This window comes from Phodopus roborovskii, unplaced genomic scaffold (genome assembly GCF_943737965.1).
Source record: "Phodopus roborovskii unplaced genomic scaffold, PHOROB, whole genome shotgun sequence".
Classification (NCBI taxonomy): domain Eukaryota; kingdom Metazoa; phylum Chordata; class Mammalia; order Rodentia; family Cricetidae; genus Phodopus; species Phodopus roborovskii.
In genome coordinates this window covers 31,608,365-31,630,441 of record NW_026126418.1, presented here as the reverse complement: position 1 = coordinate 31,630,441, position 22,077 = coordinate 31,608,365, and the positions used below count along the sequence as shown (strand labels likewise).

General features: G+C 36.9%; 1 protein-coding gene across 1 annotated transcript in view; it reads right to left on the bottom strand.

The window, feature by feature from the left end:
- Window positions 1-22,077, bottom strand: part of Ola1 (Obg like ATPase 1) — a 127,524-nt gene that overhangs the window by 42,897 nt on the left and 62,550 nt on the right. Inside the window, exons 5-7 of the mRNA XM_051184469.1 lie at window positions 20,741-20,916; window positions 6,101-6,181; window positions 5,698-5,795 (exon numbers count right to left, since the gene is read on the bottom strand). Of these exons, the coding sequence (XP_051040426.1) occupies window positions 5,698-5,795; window positions 6,101-6,181; window positions 20,741-20,916 (355 nt within the window). The remainder of the gene's footprint in view (window positions 1-5,697; window positions 5,796-6,100; window positions 6,182-20,740; window positions 20,917-22,077) is intronic.

Here is a 22,077-nt window from a genome sequence, read left to right as displayed (position 1 = left end):
CCACTAAAGAATAAGAGCTTCTGAGTGTTCAGTTTTCTTATTAAACAATGCTATTATGCTATCTAGTGTTTTTGGATAGTCTTCAAAATTCTGGTGAACTATACTCTAAATGTAAGCCTTATACCTAGTGAATATATAGCAAGGTCAAAGGTCAGAGAAAGTAATACTCTCTCCTATCTGCACAGGTAGGGCATAATGGACAAAATACTGAAATAGTCCAAATTAGCTTCCTCTTTTGCCTTGTCCCAAGCAAACATGTACACCACCTAAGACTCCAGTTTACCCATGTAAGGCTCTGTCTCAATCCCGACTGTTGCAGTTTCTGAACTTCAAATTCTCCTCCACTTCTACCAACAGCTAGTCAAATTCCATTCTTTATTTTAATTATTCTATTTAATGTGTATGGATGCTTTGCCGGCCTGCATGTCTCACGCCAATGGAGGCCTGAAGAAAACTGCTGGATCCCCTGGGACTGGAGTAACACATGGTTATGAGCCGCCACGTGGATGCTGGGAACAGAATCCGGGGCCTCCTAACCACTGTGCTTTTAACACCCTGAGCCACTTCTGCCCTTGAATTCCTACTCTTGATTATAGCGCATTTAAACTCACTATTTTGGAAACAAAATCAGATCTGAGGTCCTTAATCTTTGGTACATAGGTTTTCAAGGAATTTGTCTTGAATTATCTTTTAGTGAGTAGGGACAGGGCATCAGGAAAATTCTCCATGAACATGAGTCATCAGTAATGTGTAGAATACTGCAGAATTAAACACAGTTCTTTACTTTTCTAGATCATTGGTGTCTATGTCCATGTATAACAACAGCTCTCAACCTGTGTGGTGTGACTCCTTCTGGGGGAAAACCCTTTCTCTTGGGTCACAAAACACAGATACTTGTTTTATGATTCATAACAGTAGCAAAATCAGTTATGAAGTAGCAATGAAAGTATTTTATGGTTGGGGTCACCACAACACGAGGAACTGTGTTAATGGGTTGCAGCACTGGGAAGGTTGAGAACCGCTAGTGTATTAGGAAATGCACATTTGAACCATTGAGAGAATTCTATGAAATACTTGTCTTTAGAAGGAGCTTAAACCTTTTAATCTTTTGAAGCTAGAAACAAAAATGAAGTATTTCTTGCTTATATAGAAAAATTAATCTTATTCATTTGGTGAAATTATGTCACTCAGAAATCACTGTTACTAGATGATGCTTATGAAAATTAGAACTCATGCTCCTAATGTATTTTTTTAAAATTAATGACCTACCCTGCAAATAGAAATAATTAGCCATAAAGCATATTGAACAAAATGTAAACAGACCTCCACACATGCATTTATTGTGAGAGAGTAGTCTTTTCTTTATATAGAAAGACACACTTCGATAATTATCATTCTCACGATGTGTACTAATATACTAGTCCCTTGATAAGAATTTGAAATAACTGAAAGAGTAACCAAATTGTTTAATGAAAACCAAAATTCTGTTTGGCTCCCCCATAGTCCCTGAATTTGAGAGGCTGAGGCAAGAGAATTGCTTCAAATTTAAGACCAGTCTGGGCTTCATAAAAGAACAACAACAACAAAACCCAAAATAGAAATTCACAAATATTATTACATGAAAACTGGTGATATGGCTCAGTGGGTAAAAACACTTGCCACCAAGCTTGAAATCCTGAATTCCATCCCAGAGCCATACAGTGGAAGGTGAGTCCCAATCCCCTAAGCTGTCCTCTGATGACTACAAGCATGACCTGGCACCCACCATGTGCACATATATGCAAATAAATAAACTGAATTTACACTAAAAAGTAATTTGGTACCAGGCATGATTACACATGCAGTTCCAGGACAGCGGGGACTGTTACACAGAGAAACCCTGTCTTTAAAACAAACAAACAAACAAACAAAAAACAAAGACAAACAAAAAGAAGGTAAAGTAAGCAAAGATTAAATCTATTCCATGATTTTCTCCTACAGCAGTCACACAATACATATTATCCTGAAGTTATTTTTTTGGTTTTGTGAACAAATATGAAAAGCTAACAGACACTAGCAGAAAGTTGGGCAGGAAAAAAACCTGAATCAAAGCCAGGTGTGGTGGCACAGGCCTTTAGTGCTAGCACTGAGGAGGCAGAGGCAGGTGGGTCTCTGCATTCTAGGCCAGCCTGGTCTACAGAGCAAGTTCCAGGACAGAGAACTACACAGAGAAACCCTGTCTTGAAAAACCAAAAACCAAACCAAAATCCAAAACTTGAATCATACATACATAACAGAATAAGGGTTAGTAGCAAAACTTTTGTGAGTTTAAAATTCCTTTGGTGAGCTTGACATACTGTCTATGATTGTTCCAAAGCTTGAAAAAAGTCCCAAATATTTATCTATGAATCTTGAAACAATTTCATCATTTAAAATGACTCACTTATTAACCAAGATGTATGTAAGAAGTGTGTTTGTTTTAAGTTTTAAATTTGCTAGTATTTCTAGATGAACATCTATGTTGTACAAATAAACAACAAAACCCAACTGTCCTCATCAATAGTTTACAGGTAGGTAAAGACAGGATAACACTGAGTGAGACATAATTGGAAGCCATTAGGTGTAAAAATATCTAAAAATCAGTTTGTTCTGCTGATTCCATAATTGGACAGCATATTACTAACAGAGCAGCAAAGGTGCAAAGATTGAAATTTAAACCTCCAATTAAACAGTGGTTTGACAGTTTGAATGTCCCATACCTGCTTGACACTATGACTCACTATGCAATCTAAAATGAAAATTAATACTGTGTATAATCCTGCTGGTAACAACGATCATGTTTAGAAAATTAACTGTTAAAAAATCATTAGCACCTAGCAAATCGACAAAATTTTCTACATAGTTTTATTTATTCATTTGTAAAACTACTAATGGTCTCTGTGGATTCTTTCACAGTATCTTGATTACTGGCATCTAATCATAACACAGCTACAGCCAACCTGGCTGCCACATCAGCTTCTCTTAGGTCTTAATCATCCATCAATGAAATAATGAATTCAGCACTGCTAACACAGTAGAAACTTGGACAAACTCTAGCTTTTACTTTTCAATAGGTCAGTATGCCTCTAGTTAGTATAAATAGCCTTATCTATCAAAATGCTTCTTAAAAAACAAAAACAAAAAAACTAGCATTAAAAAAATACACTACCATTTTAATTTAAAGTGAATTTTAGCCAGTAACCAAAATGTGGCCTGCTAAAATGAAGATAGTCTTCCTCTTGGGGTCAAAGCCACAGACCTTTTCTAATATTTTCTAACCACTGAAAATAACTTTTCACAATTAAAACACAATGTGTGTGCATGTGTGCACATGTGTATTTTAACTTTTGGAGACTGCCCAGGACCTGTTCATGGTAGGTAAGAACTGTATCACCTAGCAGTTCCCAGCCCTTGTGAGCACATCTATTACTGCTCCCTGTGTCAGTCCTAATTTGCAATAGTAGTATTACATGTTAACCTTGAAACAAAATCTTTTTTTTCAAGGATCAACTGATGCAAATGAGGCTTAGCTACAAACCAACCCCCCCCCAAAAAAAACCCCAAAAAACAAACAAGATGCTAACTAAGCAAATGGACTTAGGAGTTAAACTGAATTTTAACTATTTACATCTGCTTGCAGTATTATAAATGGTGAAAACCTAGTGTTCACATCCTTTATAATAAAAATTCATTCTGTGCTTTAATATGAAGGTTCTGTTACATAAACAGAGGACTTAAAGCTGTAGCGGAGTGGCTGAATGGAAGGAAAGTGGCAATCTTCCTGGCTCCAGTAGATGCCATTCCCTATCACACAGTGTTTCCCACTCATAAATACATGACAAATACTTCCTCAATCATGTTTTACGAGCAGGGATGCACAGGGGGTAGTCAATGGCTAGCTTGAGGGAAAATAGGAACAGCAGGCGGCAGAAACTGTACAGAAAATGGCTATGTGGTAAATTCTCTTCTGGAACATCACTCAGTTACCCAGTCTTTGATCTTTCAGCTACAATTACACTAACTTCCACAAGATCTGGACACCTCCCCCCAACACACATATCCCAACCTCAGACCACATCATTAGCTAAACATAAAACCTATGAAAATTTGGTTTTATAAAATAGAACCATTCATACATCTATGTTGATACAAATTAAAATTTGTTATTTAGACAAGAGTAGTTTCAATGGGCTATAACCATATCATCATCACAACTGGTCTCACAAAAAACATGGGGTGTCTGGCGACAGCTAAATCACAGGCTGGCGTCTCCTAAGCAGTCTGTCTACCATTAGGGTCTGGGAAACGGTATTTACTATACAATTAGAGCCAGGGAGTTCTACCTGTAATCACTGAATACAGGTGTGAGAAGCCCCTTTGGGCAAGGAAACTGACTCATCCCTGTTCATGGAAACTTTGATGTCTGTATTGTTTTACCCAGCCACAGGAAAACTCACCATTCATACTTCCATGAGAAGATTTACTAGCCGAAGTCAAATAATAAATTTTAAAATTCCTTCTTAAAGGAAACAATTTTTGACACATTAATCACCAAATTTATTAGAGTTTGAAACATGATGGAACTGATTATATTTTAAAGTTAATTACTTTCTGGAGGACAATGACCAGTCTGAACTTCATTTTTAGGTTAAATTTATGTTTTCTAGAACATTGCCAATAAAAAGGTTAAACTCAGCTTTCTATCAGGTACACAAAATGTCTTACAGTAATATCAACAGGGCATTTTTAGTTGCAGTAATTTCACAGAATTTATTCTAATGATTTATTGGAGTTAACCATCTGACATTAATTATTGTTTTGGCTTCTAGTCTATGAATGTTTATTTTTCAGTTTAAAGCCTTCTCACTCTTTGATATCATATGGAAATGAGAATTTTTAATGGAAAATTGAAACCATGTGCATCTAAGTACTTAATGAAGTACAGGGAGAAACCGACAATATATTTTAGGAGAATTCAGGTCTTTTTCTTTGTATAGTTTTGATTTGTTTCTATGACTCAATAGTATAAAATGCTGAGGGTCTAGTGAAGGAAGTCACAGTGAGTACTATGCCAAATGTCTCCATGCCCACATGAACACAAGAGTTCTCTTTGAATTTTTAAGGAAGGGGAACAAATCATTCCCATTTTAGTTACATATTAGAATGGCAATATACAAATGCAGTTTTTACTTTGATACATTTTGCAAGTTTCAAGCCAGTATCTGGCCTTTTTTGCATCCAGGTTTAGCTTTAAAAAAAAAAAAAAAAAAAAAAAAAAAACTATTCGGTATGGACTTTAAAATTTATGTCCAGCTCACAGGTTTTGAGGTCACCTGCAGTGTCAATGTGGCTAGAAATTCTTGCCTTAAAATACTCTATTGCTTCAAATATATTTTACTCTCATCTTGTAGCAAAACTAAACAGCAATGTTTAAAGAACGTAAATTGGATAAGCAAATATGTATGATTCAGAATTTCCTAATTTCATTCAGTTTTGTAACATTCTCTTAGTGCAAATCATTTAGGAGACTCACCTCTAAATGTAACTTAAGACAAAACTTTCTTAGCATTTTCAACATTTTATAGGGAAAAGTATTAAAATCAAACACATTATACACATACTTATATGCTTTGTGTTACAGATATGTATATGGGTATATCCAGAGAAGAAAAAACTCACCATTTGTTTTTCTTTCTTATATAGTCTTTTTCAGAAAGATTAACCAAGTAGACCATCGGTTTTGAAGTCAAAAATAAGTGTTTATTCAACACTTCAATCTAGAATAGGAAACAGAGAAAAACCCTTTTAAAAGCTCAGGAAATACAGGTAAAACATTGAATAATTTGAACATAAACATTAAGTAAACATTTTCATAATCTTTGTTTATAAAGGATTAGATGTTATGAAATATTAAAAGTGAGAGATGGGGAAGAGGACAATATAAGCTTGGGAATATGCAATGGCTGACACAAATCAAATTTAACTATGTATATCTACTAGACATAAAATAATGAGCAACCCCATTTGTTCTCTAAGAAATCAAAGCAATGGCAGTAATAAGACAACAGTATTCATAACTTACCTCTTTGTCATTCCAATCATGGTAGAAGCGTACAGGTTTCTTCTGATCTATAACCCAGGATTTGACTTTGCACATTATATCCTGTACACAATTAAGGAAAAAAAAATACAAGATACAAGATGAACACTTAAGCACTTGATACTAAGTACTAAAAGTTTCAAGTCCTCAAAAAAAAAAAAAGGATAACTTTTTATAATGAAGAGATCTAAGTCAACAAATGGTACTTGGTATCTCAAAATAAAGCTGGTGAAATATTGAAGCATTATTTTAGTGGATAAAGTTAGCAAAATTAGTTAACATAACAAATATGAAAAACTGCAAGACAACTGAATCACATCAGAGACAGAATTTAAGTCAACATTATCTAGTGATGTCACTATTATGAAATGGGGGTTGTATATTCAAGAGATTAAAGTATATTTTTTCCTTAAAAAGAAAAACAAAGTAATTTAAACCTATTATTGATTATTTACTCTATAAAATAGTAGATGACCTGACCGAAACCTTTTTCTCTTCTGAATTAATTTTTCTGACAACACCTTCTCCTGCCACTTCTCCACTGCGCCCCCCACCACAACCTGCCAAAGCCTCCATTACACAATGGCAAGAGCCCTGCACTGGTGACCTCCAACCAGCTGCATTCACTTTCAGAACATCTCTCTCTGCTGGAAATCTAAAGGCCTTTTAGTTAGCAAGCTAGTGTGCATTCAGAAGGAGTAACTGCGGGAAGAGCCCAATGTGCTTTGTTTCTCTGGCCTTTCTTCACAGAAAGATTAATCATCTGTGAAATGGAAACGGCAAACAGCAAGTGCCACAAGCTGAACCCTTCAAGCCTCCCCTCACAGCCCTGTGGGTCTGAATCTAAAAGCTGCGTGGGGCGAGGCTCTCCTTACAGGCAGGTGCTAATAAAAGGCTCTCAGGTCCGAAAGGTCAGGCTCAGCTCTTCCAGAAGAGGTGCGGTTCACAGTCATCTGGACTTTTTGTTTTGGGGAATTTTTTTGTTTTGATTTGTTTTTGTAAAGATGGTTTATGGACCTGTTTTAAATATTAATTTCTCAAAGTTTGTTGCAACACAATCATTAGTAATAGATTTCCTGAGAGTATTTTACATTACCATGACCAGTTATTCTCTTACAAATGTCCACTTTCATAAATTATCTCAGTATTTAGTATACCTTCCTTGCAAATCTTACTTTTACCAACAAGAAAAATAAGGAAAAGGCCCTGTATCTTTAGATCCCGATTTGAAGCCCTCCAGCGAAAGGACTTCCCATGGATTTTAACAAGGAAGGGGCAAGACGAAAACTTTTAATGAAATCTAACATGCTCTGCTTAAGAATAATCACTTTTACTCTTCTATAACTGAATTTCACTCATAAATGTTTAAAAGTGGCTAATGTAACACCATTTCCTACAAGGAGAAGATCAAAGTGCTATATTACAAATGCATTATGATTAAAAAAGCCCTGTGCAGCCTTGCTATTAACTGTTCTTTAAACCCTAAAAGGCTTCCCATAGATCTCACTTGGCACTGCATATACAACCTTTGACAAGTAATGTAGACCATTTTTATTCATTGCCTAAAATTGTAGGCAATTATGTGCGTCACACTGGCCACCTGCAAATTCTGAATGCCTGCTGCAGTTGTCAGTGCAAAAAACTAATGTCGGAGGGGATTAATCTAGGGGGAGAGAGTCCTCTTTAATGGCTCCAGCAGGTGAAATGGCCCAGCTGGTTACTATGATGAGTGGCCAGAACAGCTTATGTAGAGACACGCAACAAGATTATACAAAAGAAGAAAACAGAGGTACCATCTTATATTTCGTCCCATTAATCTTTTCCAATTAAAAAAAAATACACAAAAGAAAGTCAATTCAAAGATAAGGAATGGATTAATTTTAATCATATAAAAAGTATAGAATACTTTTGTGACAAACATTTTTACAAAGCCAAAGGGTCTCAATGAGTGCTGATCACCAGTGAAGGAATTTCAGGGCTTCTCTTCATTTAAAAGTAACTAGATTCTTGCTTCAGACACAAGAGGCCATATCACAGAAGCACTGTGACATTAGTTTTCAGTTTTTTCTTTTATACTATAGACTAGGAGCACTACAGTTTTACATAAAGAGAATTAAGTCAGACATGAAGTTCACCAATAGTATTTTCCTTAGAAGCCACATTTATGTATTAGATTACTAAAAGATGCCAGTTTTATCTAAGACAAAACAGAAGTAGATTGCAATCAGATAACATTATTTCACATAAATAACAAGTAGATGCTATATTTTCAGTGTATTCCCTTATATAAAAGAAAAATTAATTTTAATAAGAAAGTTAAATGTTATAACCTATCTGAAAAATTTCTAATTAGACCAAGAGGGCTTGAGATAAAATGCATAATAGGCTAAGTAAATGTTTCCCTTGTGCTTGTATATAGAAACATATATACTAATGGATATAAAATATTAATAGTACATATAAAAGTGAATAATAAAAATTTCCAGCTAAATAAATTTAGTTAGCTGAAGTATATATACTTTACCTGTGTTCAGCAAATGAACACATGGCAAAAACATTACTAATTCCTTTGTATTAAATTTCTAATGCATTTAAGTAATTTTGAAATTTCCGATTTCTTTTCAGATGTTTATTCAGTTTGTGTCTGCCACATGTATGCAGGAGCCCATGGAAGTCAGAAGAGGGCTGGATTCCCTGGAGCTGGAGTTACAGCCAGTTGTGAGCCTCCTGATATTTGGGCTGGAATTCAATTCAAATATTCTATGTGAACAGTAAATGCTCTTAACTAGCGAATCATCTATTGAGCCCCTGAGACTATATATTTCTATTTATACTTATGAATATGACTGTTTGGCCTGCATATATGTCTATGTGCCCACGGAGGTCAGAAGAGGGCACCAGATCCCTTGGGTGGTTGTTACCCACCAAAGTAGGTGTCAAGAACTGAACTCAGGTCCTCTCTAAAAGCAGCCAGTGCTCTTAACCAATGAGCCATCTCTCCAATCAAAGACCTCACACATCTTTTCTATCATTATGTAAAATACAGATTTTGGAACATGAACCTGGATTACTTTTGTAACCATCTAACATTTCATTTTAAAAACATTCTGTGTAACATAAAGAATAAACTTGCTGGGCAGTGGTGGTGCACGCCTTTAATTCGAGCACTCAGGAGGCAGAGGCAGGTGGTTTACTGTGAGATCAAGGCCAACCTGGTTTACAGATTTAGTTCCAGAACAGTCAAGGCTACAAAGATAAATACTGTCTCAAACCAAACCAAACAACAACAAAAAAACCAAACCAAAAAAAAAAAAAAAAAGGAATAAACTTGTCATTTGAAGTTTGTATTAGCTTGTAGTAGTATACTAATCTTAGAGCTAACAATATATGCTTAATAATGGAAACCAAAAGGGTTAACAATTACCAGGGGAACTGTAGGTGTAGCTCAGTGAGAATGATTTATTATAAACATGACCCTGGGTTTGATGCTGGCACATTTCATTAAGAAATAATGGAGGATGTTGGTCTTGGTGTGTTTGAAAAAATCAAAGGGAAATGAAGTCAGGAATTAAATACACTCATTAGGAGCTCAGAGGACCAATCAAGGCTAGAGATATATATTTAGAATTTATCTACATGCAGGCAATGAACTGTAACCACAGATAGGGATGTGACCACATATTTTGGTAAAGACTTTATAGTAAGAGAAGAGATGCTGTGATTTAAATGTGAAATGTCTCCTACAGGTTCATGCCTTTAAACACCTGGTTCCCAGCCAGTTGCTGAGGTTGTAGAACTATTAGAAGGTGGGGCCTAGCTGGGGGAGTGGGTCATTGGGAGGCGGCCTTCTGGTTTTATAGCTTTATGTGCTTCCTGTTGTGTCTATGTTTGTTTCTTGGTGCATGGAGCACTGAGCAAGCAGCCTCCTACTACTGTCAGTACAGCCTGGGGCTGACCCTGCTGTCACACCTTTCCATTACGATAGACTAAGACTATCTCTTCCCCGCTTTAAGTTGTTTCTTGTCAGAGTTTAGGCTACAGCAGCACACAAATTACCTCACCATGTGGTTCCTCAGTCCTTGGAAATGAGGAAATGAGAGAGTTCAGAGTTGCAGGCTAAAGCAGGTTCCTAAAACTTTCTCCATTAATAACCCCTTTACACCTGAGCAATTTTTAATGGTCCTGTGTATTACAGGTATAAGAAATATGTAAATAAACCAAACATTTTCTGATAAGGCATAAAGAATTTATTTTAAAAACCATTTTTGCATGAATTTAGTATTGCTATTTACTAGAAACTAGAGCAAATTGTGTTTACATCAAGAATTAAATACTGGCTGAATACTTGACACCACAGAATGTACAGCAAGCACCTGCAGTGTTTTTCAAGTTGACTGTCAATGCTGAGAAGGCCCTCTACAAAAATACAAGTACAAGATGGCAGCAGTATGCTTAGGGCCATTTCAGAAATCGTTGGAAATTTGGTCTTAATTCTAGGGCCAAATTTTGATTTAATAATTAAAAAATAAAATAAAACTTCAGCCAGGAAGTCAAACAACAATTTTAAAATCAAACAGGAAAATGCTGTCAGGAACACTATTACACACTTAGTCATGAACTAATTTTTGGTTGCCACACATTCAGAAACCTTATAATGTTGCTGCATTTTTCATAATTCTCTTATGTTTGGTTATGAGGGTTGTGACCCACAGATTAAGAATTTGCAGGCTAGCCAGGCATGGTGACGAATGCTTTATTCCCTGTATTTAGGAAACAAAGGCTGGTGGATCTTTGTGAATTCGAGGGAAGCTTAGTCTACAGAGCTAGTTACAGAACAGCAAGGGCTCTATAGAGACCCTGTCTCAAATAAACGAAAATCATCATCATCTATGAGCTAGATAAACCCTAGGGTATTGTAAATTGACCTTCATGGACCATTCTGGGGGGAGTACAGACTACAATGCTAATGGAAATGTGAACAATGAAGACTGTGCTGATGAGATTTGACAAAGAAACAAAGATTCTACTGGAGACTAACCTTTACTGGCCAAAAGTCAGGTCATCATGTTACTGTCTGACACAGAATCTCACTGCCTTCTGCCTAGCTCTTAAAAGCCCAGCCAGGCTGAATTCAAGTCATGGACAGTAACCATGCAGGCTGTGACATAGTTACTGCTTACTGTTTTTATCCAAATTTATAAGGAAAGAAAAACAACAAATAGAACAGAAATATGTAAAATATCTCCAGTTTCATGGGGGCTGCAGGGAGGAGCATGAACTATAAAATTGATGACAAGCAGGGTACAAACAAAACATTAGTTAATTATTAAAGAGATTAGCACCATTAAAGACTGTAAATAATAATAACTTTCTAAGAAGTTTTTAAGAAGGACAGTAAAGAAAATGCAATTAGGTCATCAAGATGGTTCTGCAAGCCTAAGGGCCTGAATTCCATCCCCAGTACCACTTAGAGGTGGATGGAGAGAATCAATTCCACAAACGTTGTCTTCTGACCTTGTGTGCACATCCTGTGGCATAAACACCCACACAAACATAATAAACATAATAACAATAAATAAAAATTTAAATATAAATGCAACTAAAGGGAGTATTTTTGAAAGTTGTGGTCCAAGAGTTTTTCTTTTTTCTTCCCTTTTCTTTCTTTTTTTTTTGTTTTTTTTTTGTTTTTTTTGTTTTTTGTTTTTTGTTTTTGTTTGTTTTTTGAGACAGGGTTTCTCTGTTTAACAGCTCCAGCTCTTCCAGAATTTGCTTTGCAGACCAGGCTGGCCTTGAACTCACAGAGACTGTTCCACCTGCCTCTGCTTCCTGAGTGCTGGGATTAAAGTGTGTACCACCACAGCCCAGCCTATCCAAAACTTTTTATTGATGATGAAAAATACTGAAACTGTTGAGCAACAAATCACATCTACATAAAACTGAGAACTCCATGTCAGCATCGTGGCACATGCCTTTACTCCCAGGCAGAAGCAGGCAATTCCAGGCTAGCCTGGTCAGCCAGGGCTGCACACAAAAACCCTGTCTCCAAGGCGGCAGGGGGTGGGGGGGGATGACAAAAGAAAACATAAAACAGAATCCCTAATTCAAAAAAACCTGGAAACCTCCAAAATCCACAGCTTTCTTAACAATGTCATGGCTCCATAGGTGAGAAATTCCTATTTGACTTCATGTGATTAGTGGCAGTCCAAATGACAGAATGCTAAAAACACTGCTTGAAACTGGCTTCAGGCAACATATATGAAACATAAACGGATTATGTTTAGAATTTGGATTCTGTCCTCAGTATATAACAGAAGGCAAAAGCAAATTATGAAGAATATGAAAAAAAAAATTTCAGTATCAGGAACATGTCTGCTCCCAATACTTTTAGATAACATTAAAGCATTCTGTGGAGGAGAAAAGGGCAAGAAGGATTGCTCAGGACAAACATGGCTTTATGAATGCACTAAATGCCAACTGAATTATACACTTTAAAAGGGCAAATATCTTAGTATATGAATTCTATCTATAAACCATTTAAAAGCAACAAAAGGAAAAACAAGAAGTTTTTGTTTTTTGTGGATAAGTGGCATAAGTCAGCTTCAGGCTTGGTTGGTGGAAACTGGAAGGAATGCCTATGTCTAGAGACTTTTATCTTGATCTTTGGAGTGGGGGGACAAAGTCATCTGGTGGAGTAAGGAACGGATGGAATTTCAGAGGTCTGGGGAGCACAGGGAAACAGCTGCAGCAGAGGAGAATAGAGACGCTAGATACTACCAAGGGGACACTGGCTTGTCTTCTTAAAAATCTTTTCTGTGTTTAGCAGGTTACTGGGAAAGAAAAGGTGAATAGGTAGAAATATTTGGGTAAATGTTTTTCCAGCATATGTATCATAACATTGGTATATATTGCTTTTCCTCTTCTTATGTATGTCTGTGAGCATGTACGTGTGGAGGTCCTAGGTCAATGCTGATATCTTCCTTGATTGCTCTCCACCACCAAACTAACTTTTATATTGGTGCTGAGGATCCAGAGTCAGGTCCTCATGTTTGCCCAACAGGCATTTTACATGCCAACTTCCCAGCCACAATCTAGCTCTCTGCTATCATTTATTTGTTTGTTTATGACAACTTCTCAATCTGTAGACAGGCTAGCCTCAACTTGTGAATCTCCTATGCCTCACTTTTTATTTTTAATTTTCCTTGCTGTTTTTGACACAGGGTCTCACTATGTAGCCCTAGATGGCTTTGAACTACTGGGATTGTAGGCATGTACCACTAAGTCCCACTTTTGATCTGCTGCTTTTGATGTGTGAGATCAAACTTGTGCATCCTAAGAAAGCATTCTGCCACTGGTTTGTATCGCTCCTTATATAGATCAGTGATATACCTAGCCTTTAATATCAATTCTTATATGAATTTACTTCTGTCTTATGTGCTGTATATAAACTGATGGTCCTAAAATATTTAATATTTGAGACACTTGCTCCAAATTCAATGCTCACCTCTGCATTATCTTGGGAGGTCTTAAACATCTTTACACTTCCTAACTTTTGTCCTCAAATGGAGAACAGGGTGTACAGGTACACATACCATTTACAAAGCCTACTGAACTCACTGTCCACCAGGGTACTTGACTCCTATTCCTTTTCCAAAGTACTGTGGCTCAATCTACAGCTTCTGTTATGAGGCTAGTCTCTCAGCCACAACTAGTGGGCATTTGACTCCATGCAGAAGTGTCCTGCAAGAGCTCTGTCAAAATGGGAGCAAAGGCATGTGATACTCAGGCTCATGAATCTGGATCAGAAAATATAAAGAGAGAACATAGAAAGCAAGTGAAGAAACACTAAAGAACACAGATAAAACACCTGAGACCAAGTAGGCATAAATTGTAAAGAAGCAAAAGTGAGAAATAAAAATAGTATATAAGGCAAGATATAAACCCTAGTGGAAATGGAAAGAGAAGTAGGGTCTCTGTGGGGCACAGATATAGCATCTCTGACTATGATGGTAGGCAGAGCACCAGAGATACAGATACTCAGTTTCTAGGAGCTGTCAGGCATGACTTACAATCCAACACCAAAGGCCTAGGACAATACAACAAATGGTTCTTGAGTATTTTCTTAATCTCACTGCATTTATTGCCTTGTATTTAAGACTAAAATCCTACTTCTTAAAATAATTTTAAGCGGAACCTGGTCCTTTCAAGTATAAGCTTCAATTTAAAAATAAAATTTCTGAGAGTAAATGACAGAAGTTTTTCATTTCTAGCAATTTTTACCTATATGTTCATATGCTATAAACCAAGTATGAAGTCAATTTGTTCCCTGAAAACTTACAATAGTTCTTTACCAAAAATAATGACTGCAAATTAAGCAAAATATAGTATTGGGATTATTTGGTTAATTGTAGTCAATTATATAGAGGTTCTCATGTAAAAGGTTCTCATGTAAAAGGCAAAGAGGAAACACTAGCTCAACCTTTCCAATTGTTGCTTAAAAGCATCATTGTCCAAACCCCTCATCAGTGTTTAGAATAATTACTTTTGCACCCATGAAGTAGTCCAACCTACCACAGTGTGGTAGTTGGAATGAGAAGGCCACCATAGGTTCTGTCTTGGGAAGAACTAGGAGGTGTCTTTGTTGGAGGAGGTGTGTCACTGGGGGGTGGCTTTCAAAAACTCACACCATTTCCATTTGGTCTCTCTGCCTTGAAGTTGTGGATCAGATTGTGAGCTATCAGATACAGTTTTAGTACCATGCCTGCCTTCCACCATACTCCCTGCCATGAGCATCATGAATTAACTCTCTGAAGCAAGCCCCCAATAAATGTTTTCTTTTATAAGTTGCCTTGGACATGGTGTCACTTCATGGCAATAGAAAAATAAGACACAAAGTTTGAGTTCCACGTTGACAATATCACATCAAAGTAAGGATATCATCACTCTCACTTTTAAAAAATGTATCTTTTAAACTTTTGAATGTGTAGAATATGCATGAAAAACTTTACTTTTTAATCTTTCTGAATGTATAGAATATGAAAACACAAATAAACTCTAATAATCTAACTATACTCCTGATTAATACACATTAAAAAATAGATGTGTGTACGTCTGTACATGTGTGCAAGTGCCCATAGAGGATATAAAAAGGAAGGCACTGGATCCCCAGGAGGTGGTATCATAAGTAGTTGTGAGCTTCTGGATATGGTGTTCCGAACTGAGCTTAAGTCCTCTGCAGGAGCAGCAAGCATTATTAATCAATGAGTCATCTCTCCAGTCTTCACCATTCTCCTCTGCGTGTGTTTGCATTCATGTGTATGCAGATGCACATGTATGTGCTTGTTTATGTGTTCTTATGGTGGCTAGAGGACAAACTCAGTGTCACTCCTCAGCAGTCTCTCACTGGCCTGGAGTTTGCCAAGTAGGCTGGGCTGGGTGGACAATAAGTCCGAGGGATCCTGACATCTTTGTCTCTGCAGCACTGGGAGTGTAAATGTGCCAGAGCACTTGGAATTTTTATGTGGGTTCTGAGGCTCAAACTCAGGTCCTCTTACAAACACTTTACCAACCAAGCTATCTTCCCCAGCCTACAATCATGAACTTTTAGAGTGATTCATGTACTTAAGTATTTTTTTAACTTTAGGGTTTATTTTCTATAAATTTATTTTATAATAGCAATAAAGAGGCTAGACAGACCACTCAGAGGTTAACAGAACTTTCTATCCTTGCAGAGGACCTGAGTTCAGTCCCCAACACCCACATGCTGGTTCATATCCAGTTACAGGCAGTTTTGAGGCCTTCATTAGGCCTTTATGGGCATCAAGCACAGATGGGATATACATACATGCAAGCAGTCACTCACACATGAACATAGTAAACAAAAGTGATACAAAAATAAAGGTATTTTTATGCTTTGATATTCTTGAATGTATTATGTTTAATGGAATAAACCAACAGAAAAGAATGAAAATCATATAATTCTATTTTATAAGACATATAGAATAAGCCAATCTTTGGAAACAGAAAGGAAAACAAGTTACTAGGAATAGGGATAAGAAAATGGGAAGTTACTGTTTCAAGACCACAGAATTTTACTCACTCTGAGTTTATGAACTATTCTGTTGATGACTACTTAACCCTACTGAACTGGTTAGTGGAGAATATTGGGTTATGCACAGTTTACAAGATAAGTACCATTTTTAGAGGAGGAACCTTCTGTCTCAGCACTTATCTTAACAGATAACTAAGACACTGAGGGTAGACTCTGGTGATACATGCCTGCAATCCCAGCACTCAGGAGACAAAGGAAGGGAGTTACTGATTTCAAGGGCAACCTGGCCATCATAGGGGTTGAAAGAAAAAGGAAAAGGAGAGGAGAAAAGAAGGAGTATGGTAATTCTTGACTGTAATTTCAGCACCAAGAAGGCTGAGGCAGAAGAATTACCTTGAGTTTCAGACCAGTGTGAGATACATAGTGAGTTCCAGGATAGAAAGAGACACAGGTTTTCATTTTAAACTGGCCTTCCATCACCCTCCCTGTGGAGGGGCAGGGGGTGTGGGATGGGAGAGGGGTCAGGGAGCCTGGAAGGGAGGGAGGGACAGGGAACTGGGATCGATATGTAAAATAAGAAACAAAATATATAAAATAAACTGGCCTTCATTAAGTAGAGACTACATACACAGGAAGATGAAAGGTGCTATTCTGTTTCAATGAATTTTACTCTCGATATCTTTTTCTTTAGAAATGATGTTTTTGGGGGCTGAAGATGTAAGTCAGACGGTACCATGATGACATAGGATGAACTAAAACTCTGGGTTCTATGCCAGGCAGAACATAAAGCCAGGGGCAGTGTTGTACCTTTGTGACCCCAAAAGTGGAAGATGCAAACAGGAGAATCAGGAATTCAAGCAGAGTTTGAGGCCAGCCTGGGCTATGTGACACTCTCTCTCAATGACAATAACAAGAAGAAGATATATTTAAGTCATTTAAGAAAATTCCTAGCTTAAGACAGGTATGTATTTACACACCCAAAATCTCAGCATTTGGAAGCCCAAGAGCAGGAAGATCACAAGTTCAAAACCAGCCTAGGCTACACATTTCCGAAATGAGTTTTATGCAACCTTCCAAGGATTCTATCTCCCCCCCTTACGAATTAGTTATGACTGGTATAGCAAGAGGACTGTTAATACAGAGGAAAAACAAGTCTGTGAAGGCTGAGATAACAGGGCCCTCCACTGTTGCTCTTGGACACCATGCTATTATCTGCCAACTTGAGGATTTAGCAAAGAGCTAAAACAGCACAGAGCTCTTTGAGTTGACCAAGGTAACACTTAGAGCAGGAAGCAGGAAGAGAATTACTTTAGGGTTTAGTAAATGGTGCTGGAACAGTAGGCTTTCCCAACGGGGTAAGGGACCAAACATCATGATTACTTTAACACGCTAACAAGATTAACCCCAGGTTGATGATGGGGGACGTCCTATATATGTTTCTCTTATTGGCTGTTGAATAAAACACTGATTGGCCAATAGGGCAGCAAGATAGGTGGGTCTAGGAGATGAGAATTCTGGGAAATGTAATCAGAGGCAGACACCATGTAAGACCGCAAAGGGATAAGAGGTTAGGATCCTTCTCAAGTAAGATAAGACCATGTGGAAATACATAGATTAATAGAAATTGGTTAATAATTAAGACAGAGCTAGCCAAATAAACCCTAGTCATAGGTCAACAGTTTCATAATTAATATAGCATCTGTGTGTTCACTTGAGGTTCTAGGGCTGCAGGACCCTGCTGGGACAAAGAACCTCACTTAACACCAGGTAGATTACAGATGTAAATGTGAAAGGTTAACAATAAAGCTTTTATAAAACAAAATAGGAGATGATTTTTTAAAACATGCATGCATGCATGTAATGAGGCGTACACGTGGTGATCAGAAGACAACCGTGGGAGTCAGATTTTTTTCTTCCCACAAAGTGGATTCTGAGGATCAAACTCAAGACTGCCAGGCTTAGGTGACAAGTGCCTTTACCTACTGGGCCATCTCACCACCTCTTTTTTATTTACGAGGCAGTTTCTCTTGTAATGAGTAAGGCTGGTCTGTAACCCCTGATCCTCCTGCCTTGACCTCTCAAGTGCCTGACAGGTATTGCCACCATGTCTGGCATCTGTGTATATGTGTGTGTGTGTTGGTGGTGCACATTCATGTGTATGAGGGTATTCATGTATGTGTGTGCACATGGTAAGTAAACATTCTACTGCTCAGCAACATTTCCAGCCCCAGAAGTATTATTTTTGTTCTTAGTATTAAAAGTATATATATATATATTTGATATTTCATACAATGTACTTGATTACATTTACCTCACTCAATTCCTTCCAGGTCCACCACCCCAATTTTGTGTCTTTCTTTTTTTAAATAACCCACCAAGTCCAATTTGTATTGCTCATATAATTATCATTATGGGGCCATCCACTGGCGCACAGTCAACAAGGGCTAGACCCTTAAATAAAACTGACTCTTCCTTCACCAGAAGTCATTAACTGTCAATAGCACTTTGGTTAGGAATGGAAACTTGTGAGCCCCTCAATGCTCCATGAAGATATTGACTGGCTTGTACTTGTACAGGTCTTATGCCAGCAAACACAGTTGCTGTAAGTTCATGGAAATAGCAGTCCTTCATGGGCAAAAGACAATTTCATCCCAGTCCTCCAACACCACCCAGGAATATTTTTTAGACTCATTTTCCATTTTCTTCTCTATCCTAACCCTCATATAACTTCATTCTCCATTCTCTATTACACATGAATAGGAAATGACCATAGCATTAAGAGAAGTAAAGAGCACAACGGAAACTGGTAATACACACATCTTCCTGTTCCAAGTCAAAATTTTCTCAACTATTATTTATTGATAGTCTGCCTAAATTCATTAGACAAGTTTAGAATCAATCCTTCCTTCTTTCCTTCCTCTCTTCTTCCCCTTACCCCCTCCCTCCAAAAAAAAAAAAAAAAAAAAAAAAACAAAAACAAAATCCCCAGTTTATTTAAAGAGGACAATTTTTATTAGAGTTTAAAACAAACAAACAAACAAAAAACCAGGGGTAGGTGGCTGTAAATCTCTGCAGCTGCCTGGAGAACATAGAAGAGAAACAAAGTGGGCATGCCTTTTAGTTAAGCCAGCACAGAGGTCAGCCTCATGAGCACTTCTGAGGAAATCAGAAAGGCCAGAGTAACAGAAAAGGCCTGCTTGAGCACAGACATGGAGACTCAGAAGAGCAGGCAGGCTTAGAAGGGTCACGGCAATAGCTCTGTGAGCTACTGCGATTTCTTCCTAAGGAGTACAGTTTTATAAACACTGAAAATAAATGCTTGCAGTAAAAATTAACACATAAAAATACAAAGATATTTCTACAACAAAGTTATAGATAAAGCAAGAACAGTTCAATGAAGAGGTTAAAAAATAAAAAAAAAGTACAATTATGGCATTACTTTTTTTAATGAGAAGTATAATTCCACTATATAAAATTTCAAAACATCTAATACAATACTACCAATAATAATTCACTAATGTGATTAAAAGTATATCTAAGTAGTGGAGATAATGGTGCTTATTTCTATCCTATAAAAATATAGTTTCTATCTGCTTTAAAAGTATACTCATTCAAAGCTAGGATGGTAGTTTATCTCTGTAATCCCAGTACTCAGGAAACTGAGACAGGAGGATCACAGCTAGTTTTGAGACAAGCTTGTGTTACTTGGTGACTCTCAGGTCACACTGGCTTACAGAGTAAGACCTTACTTCAAAAAGACAAAACTATCTATAAATGTTTGTTTTCATTTAAATGGACTTGGTTATATAAAGTAAATAAATAAATTAAAAAAAAAAAAAAAAAACACACACACACACACACAAAACCAGGAATGGGGAATGGCTCACTAGGTACAATGTTTGCCATAGAAGCATGAAGACCCAAGTTCAAATCCCTAAAACCTGTGTAAAGCCACACACAGCAGTGAACATCTGAGATCCCAAGGCTCCTCAGGCAGAGAGCGAATCCCCTGAAGTCTATGGGCCAACTGGTACATACAGTGGTGAACAGCTAAAGACCCAGGGTCAAAGAAAATGGAAAGAGGACCAACCCTGAAGTTATCCTCTAACTTCACATGTACACGATACTGTATGTGCACCTATATCCCCCACACAAATGTGCATGTGCATCCATGCACACACACACACACACACACACATTCATTCTGTCCAACTCAAGGTAAGACCAATCTTTTGTGTAAATCACTAATTCAAATTCATGAAGTTCATATATTCATCATATTTCAAAACCCAGTTAGTTTTTCATTGCAAACCTGTTTCATTAAGTACTAAAACTCAAAAATATACCCCACAACGTTGGGAACTCTCTATACTATGGCTTGCTAATCATAATCATCATGCCCTTTCACTGTACCCTCAAATGAAACTTCTCAAAAAAAAAAAAAAAAAACTTCAGAAAAAAAATTTATTTTATTTTAAAATTCAATAGTAATAGTAAATATTTTATCTGCTTTATTTTTAAGCCAAGAAAAATACACTTAAGTATTTCTTTAAAAGTTGTAGATGTTTACTTACATACTCAGGCTTTAGCTTCTTATCCCCTCCTCTCACAGCCACCTTCTCTAGTTTATCTATAATGGGCCCAATCATTTCCTCATCCTTCAGCTGAAGTTCTTCATGAATGATTTCTATATCTCGAATGGGATCTACACTTCCTTCAACATGCGTGATGTCATCATCTTCAAAAGCACCTAATGTGAATTAAAGAGAACAATTCAATAAGCAGATGTAAAGAAGGCAATCACAGTGAATGGAGTGAAGACTTTTAGACAGTGAACAAACAGCTACAGCACATCAATTATTCTTAACTCCTTTCAAGCAGACCATAGCATCCCCCCAGCATTTGGCAATACTTAACATACTAAGCACAGAAATGGCAATTCAAGAGTATCAACATTTAAAAAACTGATACAGACAAGCAAAATTATCTTTATAAGAAAAAGAAATTTTACTCTAGAACTATTGTTTGTTTTCAAGTTTGGCATATAAAAGAATCTGAATGGCGGGCATGAAAAGCCTGAAGTTCTAACAGCACTATTAGGGTTTCCAAGGGAAACCAGATTTGGTGGGGGGGTGTCTCAAATCATCTGGCAGACCTCTTCTCTGCTTCAATCTACTTTATCACTGGTTCTGATGGTGATTAGATAATGAACCACTCAGACACACAATTTACACAGCAGCTAATTTCATCGGACTGATTTGAGGGTATGGTTTTTAGGGGGCTATCAAAGAAGCAGATGAAGGTGCATTTGTCATATATGAGTGACAACCATTCACACTATCTGAACAAAATGGTGCTGGCCCTTATTAGAAACACATGCTATTATCACATATTTAAAGTGCAGTTGAAGCCATAATTTCAAATTGCCAACTAGAAACATAAGGGTAAAACAACCAGATATTACTGAAGCATGTGTGCTGACTTTATGCCCTTCTGAAGACATAATGTGGCAACATAATTCAGCTGGGATTTACTCAAATTACCAGATAAAGAACAGTATCGCAAAAATGAATAAATGCTATGAAATATTATAAACAGAAATCAGTAATATGGTACAACAGTAAACACACATAAATTAATTTCATGAAAATCATCCATTGAGTAGCAATTATTTTAGATAGAAGTATTATAGGAATCATGAGTTAGCTTGACTTTGATAAAGGAACAGCAAATATAGCTCATTTTTATACAACACAGACTAGGATATTCTTGTTCCAGGTTGTAAAGAGTTCTAAAAATAAAATATGGGTATTTAAATATTTAAGTGCTTTGGGCATGAAATTGATGTATCAGATGTTGCCAGAATTTATATCAACAAAATAAACAAAAACGAAGAAAAAAAACCCAAAGA